Here is a 15215-nt window from a genome sequence, read left to right on the forward strand (position 1 = left end):
AGAAAACCTTTAAATCAATAAACATATTTAAGTTATACTTATTTTACCTATCTATAGAATACGCTATACTTACATAATTCTTATGTTTAAAAAATTGAGTTCTTTTACATTAATATGATAAACTGCACAGCTTTAAAGAAGCTGACAGGGAATATAACCTGCAGAGATGGTTGTAACAGGATATACTTATGGCTGCCTATTCTCAGAGCTTTTGATTTTACACAAAAAAAAGTCCCGAAAATCGGTCGTCGTTATGGAAAAGTTTCGTCACAAAGAGTGTCAAACGAGAATTTTCTATTATAAATAATGAATTACTATTTATGAATTACTAATTATTATTTATATTGTTACAGATGCAGATCTCTTCGTACCCCAGGCAACATTTTGGTGGCAAATCTCGCTCTCAGCGACTTCATAATGCTGGCAAAGACACCGATTTTTATTTTTAATTCCTTTAACCTCGGCCCAGCGCTGGGCAAAACAGGTAATGACTAATTGGCAAACATTTAAAAACTCTTTAAATTCAAACACCGACTATTTGCTTTTGATAAGCACTTTTGTAAAAAAAAGCTCTATTTTAAACTTTTAAACATAATGTTATGGCTTAGGAATAATCGCAGCATTTACATGTATTCTTATAGTTTTTATATAATTTAAACATTTCGGTAACACGCCATAATTTCAAATACCAATGTATAGGAACTAGGAAGGAAGGTGAAATTCCTCCATCGAAAAAGGGTACGACCAGGCCAAAGTTTATCGATAGTTATACCACGGAATATACTACACAGAAATACGTAGCCCTAGTTTCCCGCCACGGGAACCGGATTCAATTTTAACATTTTGCGGGATGTATAATTTCCCACAAGACCTTTATGTTAGCGAAGTGTTCTATAATTTCAAAGCAGTTTGTATTCAAATAATTTACAACTTTAGGTTACTTAATAAGATATTTTGATTAATTTTTATTAACTTTAATATGCTCAAAGGTAACAGATTCACGAAGTTTGACATTAATTATATTTTAAACTTTCTTCTAAACGTAAAGATCCTGAGTTTTGATATACATGTACTCTGCTCCGGGTATTGTTTCGATCTGACAATGCAAAGAAGACTCATCAACTAAGTTCCTATAGATAAAGTTTTTCAGACATCAATAAAACACATTTCAAGAAAGAAAATTTATTCATTATAATATTAGAGTATAGAGAGACGAAAACAATATTTCGATTTATTACATGTCTAACTTTTTTTTTTTTTTTATTAACAATAGGCAGAGGTTTGGCCACAATCCCACCTGATGGGAAGCGGCGATGTGGCCTACTTGGCCTTATTGAAAACATGTTGTTTTTTAATCTTTATGTTAATGTTATCTTCGTTACAGGATGCGTGATCTACGGTTTCGTGGGGGGCTTAAGCGGCACCACATCCATCGCGACGCTGACCGCTATCGCGCTCGACCGCTACTGGGCCGTCGTCCATCCTTTGGAGCCCCTCCGAGCCCTAACAGCCATCCGAGCTCGCCTATTCGCAGTCGGCGCCTGGATTTATGCAGGAATCTTCTCTATAATACCTGCTCTCGACATTGGCTATGGACACTACGTGCCAGAAGGCTACCTAACCAGTTGCAGCTTCGACTATCTCACAGATGAACTGCCGCCTCGATACTTCATATTCGTCTTCTTCTGCGCCGCCTGGCTCGGCCCCCTCTGCATCATCTGCTTCTGCTACACGAGAATACTTCGCATCGTTGTTGGCAGCAGAAATATGAATAGCAAAAACCAAGAAGAAAGAATGTCCTCTCGTCATGTTAAGGAGCACACGAAACGCAAAGCAGAAATTAAACTAGCCGGCCTTGTTATTGCTGTGATCGCTCTCTTCTTTGTTTCTTGGACTCCATACGCTATAGTAACTCTTTTAGGCATATTTGGCCTCAAAGACGCCATTACACCAGCTATTTCCATGATTCCCGCTTTATTCTGCAAAACGGCTGCCTGTATCGATCCGTTTATTTACATCATCACACATCCCAAGTTCCGGAAGGAATTGCAAAAGATGCTCTTCAAAGACAAATCAAGAAGAATGACTGGAACGTTCAAAAGCGTCGGATATTCTGTGGATGCTAGTAAAGTGCATAGAGTGAGTAAAGACCTCAGCGACACGGATGTAGAGGTTATCGAAATGAGAGACATTCCATATCATAACGAGGTGAAGGGTAACGCTGTGCAGACAGTCTCGTCTAAGATATCGCAACGACAGAATTCGCAAAGATCATTGGGGAGTGTGAGCATGAAAAGTTATGAGGAGGATGTGGTTAGTCCCCCATCTTGGTACACAAAACCTCAATTTACCAAGACGAGAAGTTTCAGCCGAAAGTCGACAAAAAGCTCGTCTTAATTACAAGTATTGATGTTTTAATATATCTAGTGATAATAATTGAGTAAATTTCTTGAGTTTATAACTTTTCTAGGTGACTAATCGCGGAATTCATGAGATTATAGAATTTAATAGATAAATACCATTAATTATGAAAATATAGTTGTAGAAAGATATATTTTTCTATGTATGGAAACATACGAAGCACGATCTCACTCTTCATTTATTTCCGGCTTTGTATAAAATGACATTTTATTCTAATTAATTTTACAAAACATTTTTCCATTTGTTTTTGTTTCGAATATAAACTTTTCTTTATAAACTCTAAGTAAATCTTATATTTTTATATCTTTGTTTTTTATTTAAAATTTGATGGCTATTTTTAATGTAACATAATATACATATATTACAAAATATTATTTGAAGATTTATCCTTATAGCCAAAGAACCCATTTCAAAATAAGTTACGTTTTTAAAAACTGTAGTACCACAGACTAATAATAATATACTACGTATGTAGTACCTACTCATAATTGTTTAATCCTTACCTATGAGTGTGATCTGTCTTCACACCCGTTAAAACAAAAAAATGTATCAAATAGACATTTCATTCTCAAACATACTATGGGAGTATTCAGAGAGAAAGCTTGAAACTTATAAGCGCTTATCGGCGCTTGTCATGTTCATATATTTTCCTGCGCGGGTTGACAGCACTGACAGGAAAATATATGAACATGACAAGCGCCGATAAGCGCTTATAAGTTTCAAGCTTTCTTTCTGAATACGCCCTATCCTTATATATTATATATAAAGAAATTTTTGCTAATTAAAAAAATAAAGATTTAAATTATATTATGAAACCTATGTATGTTGTTTAGCAGTGCTTGAATTTATGCTACAAGTTTTATTTCTATTTCTATTTCATGTACAATATGCACGAATATAAAGAAGTGATCTCTAAACTTTAAAGTAATATCTGTAGTTCGATATATTCAAATATGTACCTACCAGGTATTATGCTTTGGGGTAATTACGGTTGAAAAAAGGCCACAATAATGCCAAATAAATGCGTAGCTGATGATTATTCCATAATGTAATACATTTTCATAATATATATTATTTAAGTAAATACTTAAAATCAAATGATCCACGAATAACATTGAGAACGACCCTAATGCATTATATCTGTTGGAATTGTTGGAAATATACATAACATAGTTAAAGCATTATACATAATATTTAAAAAAAAAGTTCCGTACTGTGTGTTTATATTAATAAAAATCTATCTACAATGTTAAGATATATCTATAATAATCGCATTAGTGAAAAACGAAAATAAATGTTATGCCATCTGAATTTTAAATAAATAGTTATAAAAATATCAATCTACTATCCAAATGTTATCCCTTAAATTCTATTTAGAGACTCGTCTATTTTTCTGGACATGTATAAATAGAAGTTTTATTGAAAGCACCGTCTTTTATTTTAACCTTGGTTTTAAATTATACTAAATTATACAGGGTGTCCCAAAAAGTAGTGATGAACGGAAGCTGGGAGGTAGAGGACCTAAAGGGCTATCCGAATCACCCCCATGTATGTTATGCGATTTTTCGTATTTTCGGAGTTATGACGTTTTTTTCAATTTTTCACCTATCGCCGAGTACGGTGATATTTTCACTCATGGTGACGTCAATTATTGCGGAAGGTGCTTGATTTTTTTTGTGTGCTAAGCTGAAAGATAGGCCAATTCAGTATGGTAACATTTACTATCGTTAGATCTTTGAATGGAATAAAAAAAAGAATTAAAATGCCAAGAAAGATAAAATTACCCAGTATGTTCTCCACTTCAAGGGCCCGTAAAAAAATAAAATCACATAAAAAAAGTTTTCCATTTGGCTTTTAAAAACTTGCTCTATCTATCAGGTAGCTACCCTGAAAATTTCATTTTATTATTCAGAAGGCTTCAATCGAAAAATTGAAATCTAAATGAGGTAAGTGCAAAAATTGAATTAACATGATGATTAATAAAAACAAATTAAAACCAATAACAAGGTGTTTAATTACCAGAAATTTTTAAAATGACCCCGCTATTGCTCAGTGCAAGTGCGACATCACCGTAAAAAGTTGTCTTTTAAATGTCTGAATGCCCTTTTATCATTTTTAATGGTTTCTTCTGCTACTATGAATTTCCAGGTTATTTCGTTCAAATTGTGGCAGTCTCTCGTCTTTGTAGTATCCCCACGGAAAAAAATCAATAGGGTTTATGTCCGGGGACCGTCGAGGCCAGGCTAAAGGGCAAAGATACCCTGAAAGATGGATTGGTCGTTGCAGCCTGCGCATGCGCTGGTGACGCCTGCCTTAAAGCCTGGCCTGCACGGTCCCTCGACCTAAACCCCATTGATTTGTTTCAATGGGGATACTAAAAAGACCTCGGCTACTTGAGAGAATGCTACAATTTGGACGAAATAACCCGGAAATTCATAGTAGCAGAAGAAACCATTAAAAATGATAAAAGGGCATTCAGACATTTAAAAGACAACTTTTTACGGTGATGTCGCACTTGCATTGAGCAACAGCGGGGTTATTTTAAAAATTTCTGGTAATTAAACACCTATTTATGGGTTTTAATTTGGTTTTAATGATCATCATGTTAATAAAATTTTTGCACTTACCACATTTAGATTTAAATTTTTCGATTGAAGCCTTCTGAATAATAAAATGAAATTTTTAGGGTAGCTACCTGATAGATAGAGCGAGTTTTTAAAAGCCAAATGGAAAACTTTTTTTATGTGATTTTATTTTTTTATGGGCCCTTGAAGTTGTGAACATACTGGGTAATTTTATCTTTCTTGGCATTTAATTCTTTTTTTATTCCATTCGAAGATCTAACGATAGTAAATGTTACCATACTGAATTGGCCTATCTTTCAGCTTACCACACAAAAAAAAATCAAGCATCTAGCGCAATAAGTCACGTCACCATAAATAAAAATCTTATCGTACTCAGCGATAGATGAAAAATTGAAAAAAATGTCATAACTCCGAAAATACGAAAAATCGCATAACATACATGGGGGTGATTCGGATAGCTCTCTAGGTCCTCTACCTCCCAGCTTCCGTTCATCACTACTTTTTGGGACACCCTGTATATTATGTACATACTTTCTCAGTACAGAACTCACGTATCATCTCATGAATGCACAAGGAATTGAGAGTATGTTAATCTCTAAAGTATTAAGAATATAAAGACAGTCATATTAAAAATTAAAATGTAGTAGACTTGGTAAGAACATAAAATTTTTAAGAATAAGCTAGCTTTCCACCCGCGGCTTTAGCTGCTTGGTCAAAGAATAATTCCCACCGGAATGAGGTGTTTCACCGTGTTGTAAACCGTATAACTCCAGCTTTCTAACAATTATCCAGACACACTTTATCCACAAATATAAAATCGCTCGGTAACAACGTGAAAGATAGATAAACAAACAAACATTATTTTATAATATTTTATTGAGTAAAGTAACTATGAAGATATTGTGGATTTAGCTGCAGATTATATTATTAAAAGTACCTAATATGTAGTCTGTGAAAATTTAGATCATAGTGGAAAAACCTCGGGGAAAAACGCTTTCATGGCTTCTTATTATGTTGGCAGCACTGGTCATATGTCATTTTGACACTATGCCATAACAGAAAATGACATTTGTTGTACATAACCTATCTTTGCTTAGACGAAAAATCCTTTTTATTAGTGAAAAATGTATAAATGCACAAAAATTTACCACCAAAACCTCATATAATGTTTTGTTCTTTGGTTCTGACGAAATTGGACTAAGCAGCTTACGGAAAATTAATTCTTTAAGGTAAAAATAACTACTGCCTAGCAAATGATTCATTATTTACATTAAATCACTATAATAAACAGTTTTCTACAGGAAATCAGAAAAAGTAATAAGTCGGCTACATCTAGTAACTGCTAATAGTTCAAAAAACAAGAGTACAATAGAAAAATTTGCACAAAGCGAAGAAATACCAATATTGCAATGGCCAAACTTAAATATTCAAAATGCCGAGTACGATATCGGCTTAATAGTTGCATTTGGACATTTAATCAGAAAGGATGTTCTTGATAAATTTCCTTTGTAAGTATCTATTAATTTAACTATACTTTTATACCTAACATAGTATAAGAACCCACTTCGAGTTCAAGTAGTAGTTTTTAAGCTATTGCATAGCTTCCATCGCGGGCCATGAGCGCGGGGACCGAATCCAGAAATTCCGTAACGAAGAACCTTATGCTCCCCACTCCGACGGGCTCGGAGGTGTGGCTTGAAGGCATAGCATGCAATAGCTTTACCGCGGCAGTCCTCGAGTGCCACACGTCTTTTTATATATAATGTAGTTAATATCTGCATACCATTTAAATCAATTAGGTTAACAATTATTTTACAAAAGACAATTTGCTTACAACTGTAAAATAGTGATAGTGGTAATACTTTTAAATGCTTTATCTGGATTTTACAGAGGTATGGTCAATGTTCATCCCAGTCTGTTACCTCGATGGAGAGGAGCTGCTCCCATCATCCACACTTTGTTAAATGGCGATGAAGTTGCTGGTGTGTCGCTAATGAAAATAAAACCAGATAAATTTGATGTTGGTATGTATTTAAATCCCTACTAGTATTATAAATGCGAAAGTAACTCTGTCTTTCGCTTTCCCGCTTAAACCTCTCAACCGATTTTGAAGAAAATTTGGCACAGACAATCTTTAGACCCTGAGAAAGAACATGGGCTACCTTTTATCAAAACACCACGCAGGCGAAGCCGCGGGCGGAAGCTAGTATGATTAATAAATATTGAAGCATTCTATTTCCTTGTGTATATGCAGTCTAAATCTATTTCAGTGATAAATTTTCTTTATTTCCAAGTGTTTACTTTATAATCACTACATAGTATAAAACAAAGTCGCATTCTCTGTCCCTATTTCCCTATGTCCCTATGTCCCTTTGTACGCTTAGATCTTTGAAACTACGCAACTGATTTTGATGCGGTTTTTTTTAATAGATAGAGTGATTCAAGAGGAAGGTTTATATGTATAATAACATCCATTAAATAGTGGAGAAGTACTGTTATTTTTGAGGTTTCTAATGTGATGTCGTAAATAATTACATTTCTTCCGCTTACATTGCAAACGCAGGTTGAACCCTACGAGTTTTATCAAAATAATGTACTAAGTATTGTACACATTGAAAAGGTCTACAGAAAAGTTCGCGATGGCATATGTCTATCTCTTATGGATAACCCACAATAACTTTTTTTTGTCATTTACTTTTTACGACAAATAATGGCTAATTTTCGAAGCGATTTTAACCAATACAGCATTAATCCTTAACCAATTAAATACCTTGAATACATTGTTCATTTAATACAGATCAATATGGCCCTTTACACCGAATGATTTAAGTGAATATTTTCGAAGATATTACAGATTTAAAAATTGCGGGACGTACCGTTTGCGGCGGTACCGGCCGGCCGGGCCGCTATGTTTTTATATACAACGTTAAAAGTTTTTCTGTAGTGTATTTAGTATCAGCATTGCACCCGTGCGAAGCCGGGGCGGGTCGCTAGTATAATAATAAATCAGGTGAAAATAATGGGTTACTTACCTACAAACTCATAATATCATACCAAACTTAGCTAAATTGAGAAGACCTTTTGATTTTCTGTTCAAGATTTATAAAAAGAGTGCTGACATATCTATCACACAGAAATCAATCAATGAAACAGATACAAACAAATGCAATTATTTCATTTCAAATCAACAAACACATTTTAATGCTTTAAATAAATAAATAATATAGTTTTATGAATTACAGGTGAAATAATAAGTCAAAAAATTGTTCCTGTACCAAATGATATACTGTTACCAGAATTAACGAAACAACTATCAGATATTGGAGGAGAGATGTTAGTAGCCTGTATGAGAGCATTACCAACTAGTCTTGATAATGCAAAGCCACAGAGTAATGAAGGAGTTACTTATGGTAAATATTTTTGACGTGACAACGTCTTATAATTCGATAGAGCCGGCTGCACGCACGAAAAAACATGACTCATGCGGCGTTACCTTGCTCTGAGGCGTTACATGTAAGGCTTGAAGTGCGAGCGAGAGCGCGGAACGAGCGACAAAGAAGCACAATCGGACGTTGTCACGTTCAACTATCGTCAGGAAACCGACTTTACAGACAATCAATTTTTACTAGCTACGCTCCGCGGTTTCACCCGCGTGGCTCCGCTCCTGTTGGTCTTAGCGTGATGATATATAGCCTATAGCCTCCTCGATGAATGAGTTATCTAACACCAAGAATTTTTCAAATCGGACCAGTAGTACTTGAGATTAGCGCATTCAAACAAACAAACTCTTCAGCTTTATAATATTAGTATAGATATATTTGAAAATAAAATGATTGCTTTTCTTCTGTTTTTAATAAGATGGAATTTGAACCCAATCCTTATGACTTCACCAAAATATTAAACCAAACGTTATTTAGTAGACCTGCATATATCAAGTTTAATTATCACTTTCTATAGCTCATGTCACATGTGTAATTCTGATGACCTGTTATATTTATTATACTGTAAAAATTTAATCCTAATCTGTCCAGTTGTTTTTTGTGAAAGGGTAACAAATATCTCTCCATACTAACAAACTTTCACATTTATTATAATTATTATATGTAGTAGGACTGAACTATTTTCAAAAACCAAAACATTGTTTTTTCAGCAAAGAAAATCAACAAAACAATCAGTGAAGTCAGATGGTCAGAAATGACAGCTAAGCAAGTGTATAATCTGTATCGAGCGATATACAGCCTCTATCCATTGACAACAACATTCAGAGACAAACCAATGAAATTATTCAATGCTTTTCTTGTACCAGATGAAAATATAGAACGAAATTCACAACCAATCGGTTCACTAGAATATTGTACACAAAACGACGCCATAAAAATACTATGCAAAGACAGAAAATATATTTATTTCAAGTCCCTTAGGATATTGGGAAAGCGGGAAATTACGGCGCTTGATTTTTACAACGGTTATATCAAAAATATTCCTTTAGATAAGAGAAAATATGTAGTAGGTTGTTGATTTAGTAAATAAATGTTATTAAAGTTTATGTTGTTTTTTTTTCATTCAGAGTTTATCAGACCAGTTTTAATTCTATAAATTACTAGTTGTTCTGCCTTACTCTTATCACTTAGGCATATGAAAATGAAAAATGGGTGTTGACTGATTCTAAGATTTACCTTATAGGCACACAAAATTTTATGACAATCGGTCCACCCGTTTCCGAGGAGTATGGTAATATTGTGAAACGAGAATTTTATATGTATAAAGAAGAGATATAGGTATTATTATGTAACATCAAATTAATAAAAGCGGAAGACAAATAGAATAGAAAAGATTTAGATACCTCTCTCACTCTAAGAAGAGTTTTTATAACTAACTCTAAAGAATATACTCTTTACAATCAGGATATATTTTTTATGTTCAATATATGTACTAAAATTCAAAATTCATTAAAAAATCGAAATAATAGTCAGTTTTTTAATAACATCACATGCCTAATCACTACAACATACAACTTTACACTAATATAACTCATCTAATATTATAAATATATCACATTCAAATAGTATACATAAATAAATTATTATACATTTCTTAAAGATACATAAAAATATATACTGTACTTATAGTTTATATAATATTTGATTTTGAACATCAAACCTAGGTACATAATCAAGTACATAATAATATAAAGTATATATGGGATGTATATATCAATACAGACAGACTCATCAATTGATAGATAAACATATTATAAACTACTCTAATATGTAAATTCTAAATCATGCTTTTGGCAAGTGTATGGAATAAGTGTTAAAATTACTGGTGCGAAAAAATAAGGCCTTTTCCCTTTATATTTATTAATCTACTTACTTCAAGATTTTTAAAAACTCATAATCTAACAAAATTCGCCAGTAAGTATTAATTAAATATTGAATAAATACACTAATACACAGCTATGACACAGATAGATAAAAATACATACATTACTATTTATAAAATATGAAAATATATATATCACATCTATAGAAAATAAATCTCATGAACCTAACATACATAAACATAATATCTTCTTTCTTACATAAAAGGATTTTGGTTCGGAGGTTTACTATGTAAATAATACAATGTAATTATTTTCTGTTGAAGCATACTTAAAGCAATTGTTTCGGATTCATCATTTACTAAAGACACGTGGAATTAAACTACCCTACTAATTTAATACATAGTATTGCTTTAATATACTAGATTTACTTGAGCGTTGCGATGGGTTTTTCGTTTAAAAACCGCGCCAAAAATTCATACAAACCGCATTCTTCCATGCATACTGCCTCCCTCGAGTCCCTCGCACATAACAAGTTGCCATATAAAATTTGATATATTCTCAATATGACATAGATAAATTACAAAAAGGGTGGAACTGCCTGAAAAGCCTGCTTCTGTGCCTTGGTGAATAGAATGAGAAAGTCGTAGAACCTTCCGGTTTCAAATTTGTAGTTTTACAAAGAGCATAGCAAACTCAGTTGGGCAATTATTGAAAGAGACAGAAAAGCAATTTGTTTCATTCTAATTCTTTTTACGCTTACAGACAGACGCATGTCTTCTCTTCTCTATTTATGATACCTCTATGTATATATCACTATATGCACACTACACACATCGTATAATTAGACAACAGTGTTTCAATAGACAAAATAGTTAGAGCATTATAACCCCTGTATAAAACACATTGTGTAAATTTAAAAAAAATTATAGCTATTGCAACAAAACACCGGATTTTATTCTTGTGACATCTTGCTGTAAAATCAAACAATCACTATGCTCTTGTCATGTACAAATTACAATACATGGATAGAATCTTCTGGCTTTAAACTCTCACCCTGTAAAAGATAATCATTTATTACTCTCCCTTCAATATAAGCCTTCTGTTAACACATTTACATATCGAAGTAATAAGATAATTAATAGTTACTAAATATAAAGCACATAAAGTGTTAATTATGTACTTATTTAAGTAAATACTAAACAATAGAGTCTAGAGATTAGGTAATTTGCTATTTCTACCATTTATGATTCGTTCCCTTCATAGGAATCATGCTGTATCCTTCTAACATTTACATTTTTTATGAGTGAGAGAGAGAAAAGAAGTTCACTGGAAATATAGCATTCTCAGGAACAGAAATAAATTATTTAGGCATTTAAAGTGTTTAGGCAGAATACAATATAAAAATATTAAAGTTCACTTACCTGTATTGTTTGTTAATATTTAATTCTAATCTATAACACTTGGGAAACATTTATATGCAATAATGTAACACAAAAATTTGTTATTAAATGCAATGATTTTGGATGTTAATTTTAGACAGGAATAAACTAAAATATGCATCACATTTTGACTTTTAGCCGATATTCGATATGTACCTAATTTTTGTTATTTGACTAAACTGCAAATATATTTTCGGCATAAGTATACAGTTATTTTTTCTTTTTGATTATGCCACTAAGTAATTACAAGTGGCGTTAAATGTAATTCAATGACTTTTAAGGATATTTACATACAATATAGCTTTGTTAATAAAATTACAAAGGGCCCCATTCTACTGTACAGCCCCAACATTTTTCATAAATGTTGCCAGAACGAAATAAGTCTACATATCTTATACCACACATATTCAAAATAACTTAGCTGATGTTCCTCTAGAATAACATTGGCTTTATTTATAAGTCCAAAGAAAAGTCCTTAGCAAAAGCCTATAAAAAATATTAGATCATTTTACGACCAATAGGTTCTTATTAGGTGTACTGTCTGCTGAATTGTAAAGAGCATTTTTTTCTTTATTTAATCTAAGCCACACAATCTAACATCAAGAGTTGTTTTTTTTTTTTTTTTCACATACATCGAAGCGACAAAACAGAAGCCTGCCTTACCTTTTCTAACAAATACTGCAATGAGATTTTCTAACAACTCGTATCCTGTAAAAGTATTTTTATTTAGACTGGGAATGCGATATCGCTTCCGATATTGATACGATTTGTCGGTTGGTTTAAGTAAGATTTTTAAAGTATTTTACAGCGCACGATATTTAGAATACCTTCCTCAGTTTTGTAATATTTCCAGTCTAACTGTAGGGCTTCTGTTTTTATGGTGATTTTGGCAAATTTCAATGGTTTGTACAAGATATATGCTTTGGGGAGTATTAATAAAATAAAACATGCAGAATTCAAAATGTTGCTTTTAATCACGATTTTTTTTCATGCTGCTTATATAACTTATAAGATTCCCTTATTATGAACTTCATATCATAATTAATTTTCCTTTTTAAAATAGTTGCGAGTAAATGAGACATAAAACTAATTTACAACTGCCAATTAATATTTATTTATAATAACAGATTTTTTGAAAAAAAAAAAACAAATATTATATATACATTTTAATAGTTACTATTGCACTTTCAAAAATGAAAAAAATATAATTCAGATTAAGGACCCCAAATGCCCCATATTTTTCTCTTTTTTATAATTATAATTCTATGGATATGTATACATATAGTTATATGCTTTATTTTAATCATTTTAGAACTTACACTAAGATGGCAATAATATTGTTAATATAACGAAATGTCATAAAGACCCTTTAACAAGACTAGTCTTAACCCTCTACTCAACTTAAAGTTGCCCCAATACATAATTAAGTAAATAATTCTACAACCCAATTTCTAAATGCATCCATTTTAACAGTCATAATAGTTTCAGTCATTTTTTATACTTAACTGTAATTTTTAGTATAGGCAAATTCATATTTCGATTAAAAAGAAACCCGGCGCATTAAATAAGCGGCAAAATGAGATAGCATTTATAATAATTCCGCGTGCGCAAATAAAAATTAAACCATAAGAAATAACTATAAATGACGCCATTAAAAATGCATGAATAAAATTTAAGCTTACAGGCACATTGCACACTGATTAAAAATTACCCCTTAGTTAATGACTAATGTTATTATTTCATTAATTTAATTCTCCATTAAAATGCTTTTTGCATTTCCCCATAAACTACGCAAAGTAAACAAAAACAAAACATGAACATAAATGAAATGATATTGCTCATGATAAAATAACGTTTTCCACTGTTCCAGCCTACTAAATAAAAATTCAAGTATCATTTAATTAATAAACAATGTAGGTATTATTTTTAATTAGGTAAGTCTTAATTATCCATTATCAAACAAAAAATAATAAAAAAAAACATTGGAAAACGTTTTGACATTGACAGATGGGTGCGCGGGAAATGATTTTTAAAATGGCGGGACATTCGCAGACGCTTCACTCGTATCACAGAGAACATTTGGGCCCCAGTTGTCTCCTATAAAGGGTGGTTAAATAACAATTACTGCATGAACGGTGTTTGATTTTGAGGTTACATAAATAATAAATTTAGAACCTATATTTTGATACATTATTTGTCATTATAACTGAACACGCTAAACAGAACTTTAACAGTTTAATAAAGGAACAAAAGGACTGTCATTCTTGTCCCAATATAAAATAATTTATGGATAACCTCAAAATTAAAGTTATTTTAACTAATGAAAGTGTCATTAACAAATAACAAAAAATAAATAAGCATCTGTATTGTATAATTTATTTAAAAAATGTTAAAAAAACATGATTTCATGCAAAAAAAACATGCAACAAACAGTATAAAAAGCGTTCCTTGTAAAAAGTTAGTAAATGCTTATATTCTTAGGAGCGAATCTGCAAACCGAGAATATTATTATAAGGAAAACATTAATACACTATGGAGGAATAAAAAAATGCAATTTAATAAAACACGTTTAATTAATCTATGACAACAACGCTATAACTAGTGTTAGGAATATAAATATATGTACTTTACTTACTTAATTATGATAACAAGGTAAAACTAATGTATCTTTACCTAAGTACTAAATAATTATATTTGATTTTTTAGTAAATATAACTTTTAATGTGTATTACCAAATATTACGTTCTTTTTAGGAATTTCTTTGAGTAAATATTTTCTTAATTGCTCTTCTTTCAAGATAGATTTAGATGTCAACCATTCTCGAATAATCTCAAACTATAGTTGCTTTGTTCTAGTACTCATTAATTTTAGAGTTTTAAGTGATCTATCACATTTAATCTATTACTTTTTAACCCTTTTTCATTACATTTTTTTTTAATTACAATTAAGTACCAACTTTATTTATACGACCATTTTACCCTTTCAATTTTGGTAATCTTATTTATAACTTTACTGCATAAGTATTTCCAACTTGTGTTCTAAAACTATTAAATAAACCCCCTAATCATGAATTTTTATTTTTTTCCTACTTTTAAGTTCATTTTTTACTCCAATGTACCCAAAAATCATACAAAGTAGTACTAGAACATAGCAACGAGTCAAAAACAACAAAAAACCAATATTTCCCGCTATCTAGCACTCGATAAGTCATCTCAGCTAATTCGGCAGATAGCTTATCTATCCAATATATATACGATATGACATACAGGTGTCAGAATACATCATTTATAAGCTAATAACGTAATATTAGTCACATAATCTCTATATATAGTATAGGGTTATAACGATGCTGTAAGGAAACACAAATTTAACTCGTTGGTATTTTTGTCTTTTAATTTATTTTAAAAATTCATCTATGGATATTAAATATCTCCCTTTTTAGTTAGT

General features: G+C 31.7%; 3 protein-coding genes across 6 annotated transcripts in view; 2 read left to right on the top strand and 1 right to left on the bottom strand.

Moving 5' to 3' along the window:
- The window catches only part of LOC149485455 (opsin, ultraviolet-sensitive-like), a 64523-nt gene extending 61799 nt beyond the window's left edge, over positions 1-2724 (top strand). For both annotated transcript variants that reach the window (XM_089700305.1, XM_089700304.1), the window contains exons 2-3: positions 354-484; positions 1385-2724. In XM_089700305.1, the coding sequence (XP_089556431.1) occupies positions 354-484; positions 1385-2397 (1144 nt within the window). In that variant the 3' untranslated portion in view covers positions 2398-2724. The remainder of the gene's footprint in view (positions 1-353; positions 485-1384) is intronic.
- Positions 1-15215, bottom strand: part of Gpdh1 (Glycerol-3-phosphate dehydrogenase 1) — a 362977-nt gene that overhangs the window by 330229 nt on the left and 17533 nt on the right. Inside the window, exon 9 of one of the 3 annotated variants that reach the window (XR_016316225.1) lies at positions 13750-13865. Coding sequence is in view for 2 of the 3 variants with exons in the window: in XM_089700318.1 (XP_089556444.1) it covers positions 13835-13865 (31 nt within the window). In the remaining variant the exon portion in view is untranslated. Of the gene's footprint in view, positions 1-10907; positions 11384-13698; positions 13866-15215 lie in introns of those variants that run through there. The other 2 variants (XM_089700319.1, XM_089700318.1) reach the window with 2 other exon arrangements.
- LOC149485456 (methionyl-tRNA formyltransferase, mitochondrial) lies at positions 6047-9552 on the top strand. Its single transcript, XM_089700320.1, has 5 exons — positions 6047-6235; positions 6308-6514; positions 6897-7030; positions 8249-8416; positions 9157-9552. The coding sequence occupies exons 1-5, from the start codon at positions 6069-6071 to the stop codon at positions 9522-9524; spliced, it is 1044 nt and encodes a 347-aa protein (XP_089556446.1). The 5' UTR covers positions 6047-6068; the 3' UTR covers positions 9525-9552.

The sequence above is a fragment of the Colias philodice genome, chromosome 10, assembly GCF_061535455.1.
Source record: "Colias philodice isolate Cphi_HAF_F1 chromosome 10, ilColPhil1 Martin Lab GWU primary, whole genome shotgun sequence".
Lineage (NCBI taxonomy): Eukaryota > Metazoa > Arthropoda > Insecta > Lepidoptera > Pieridae > Colias > Colias philodice.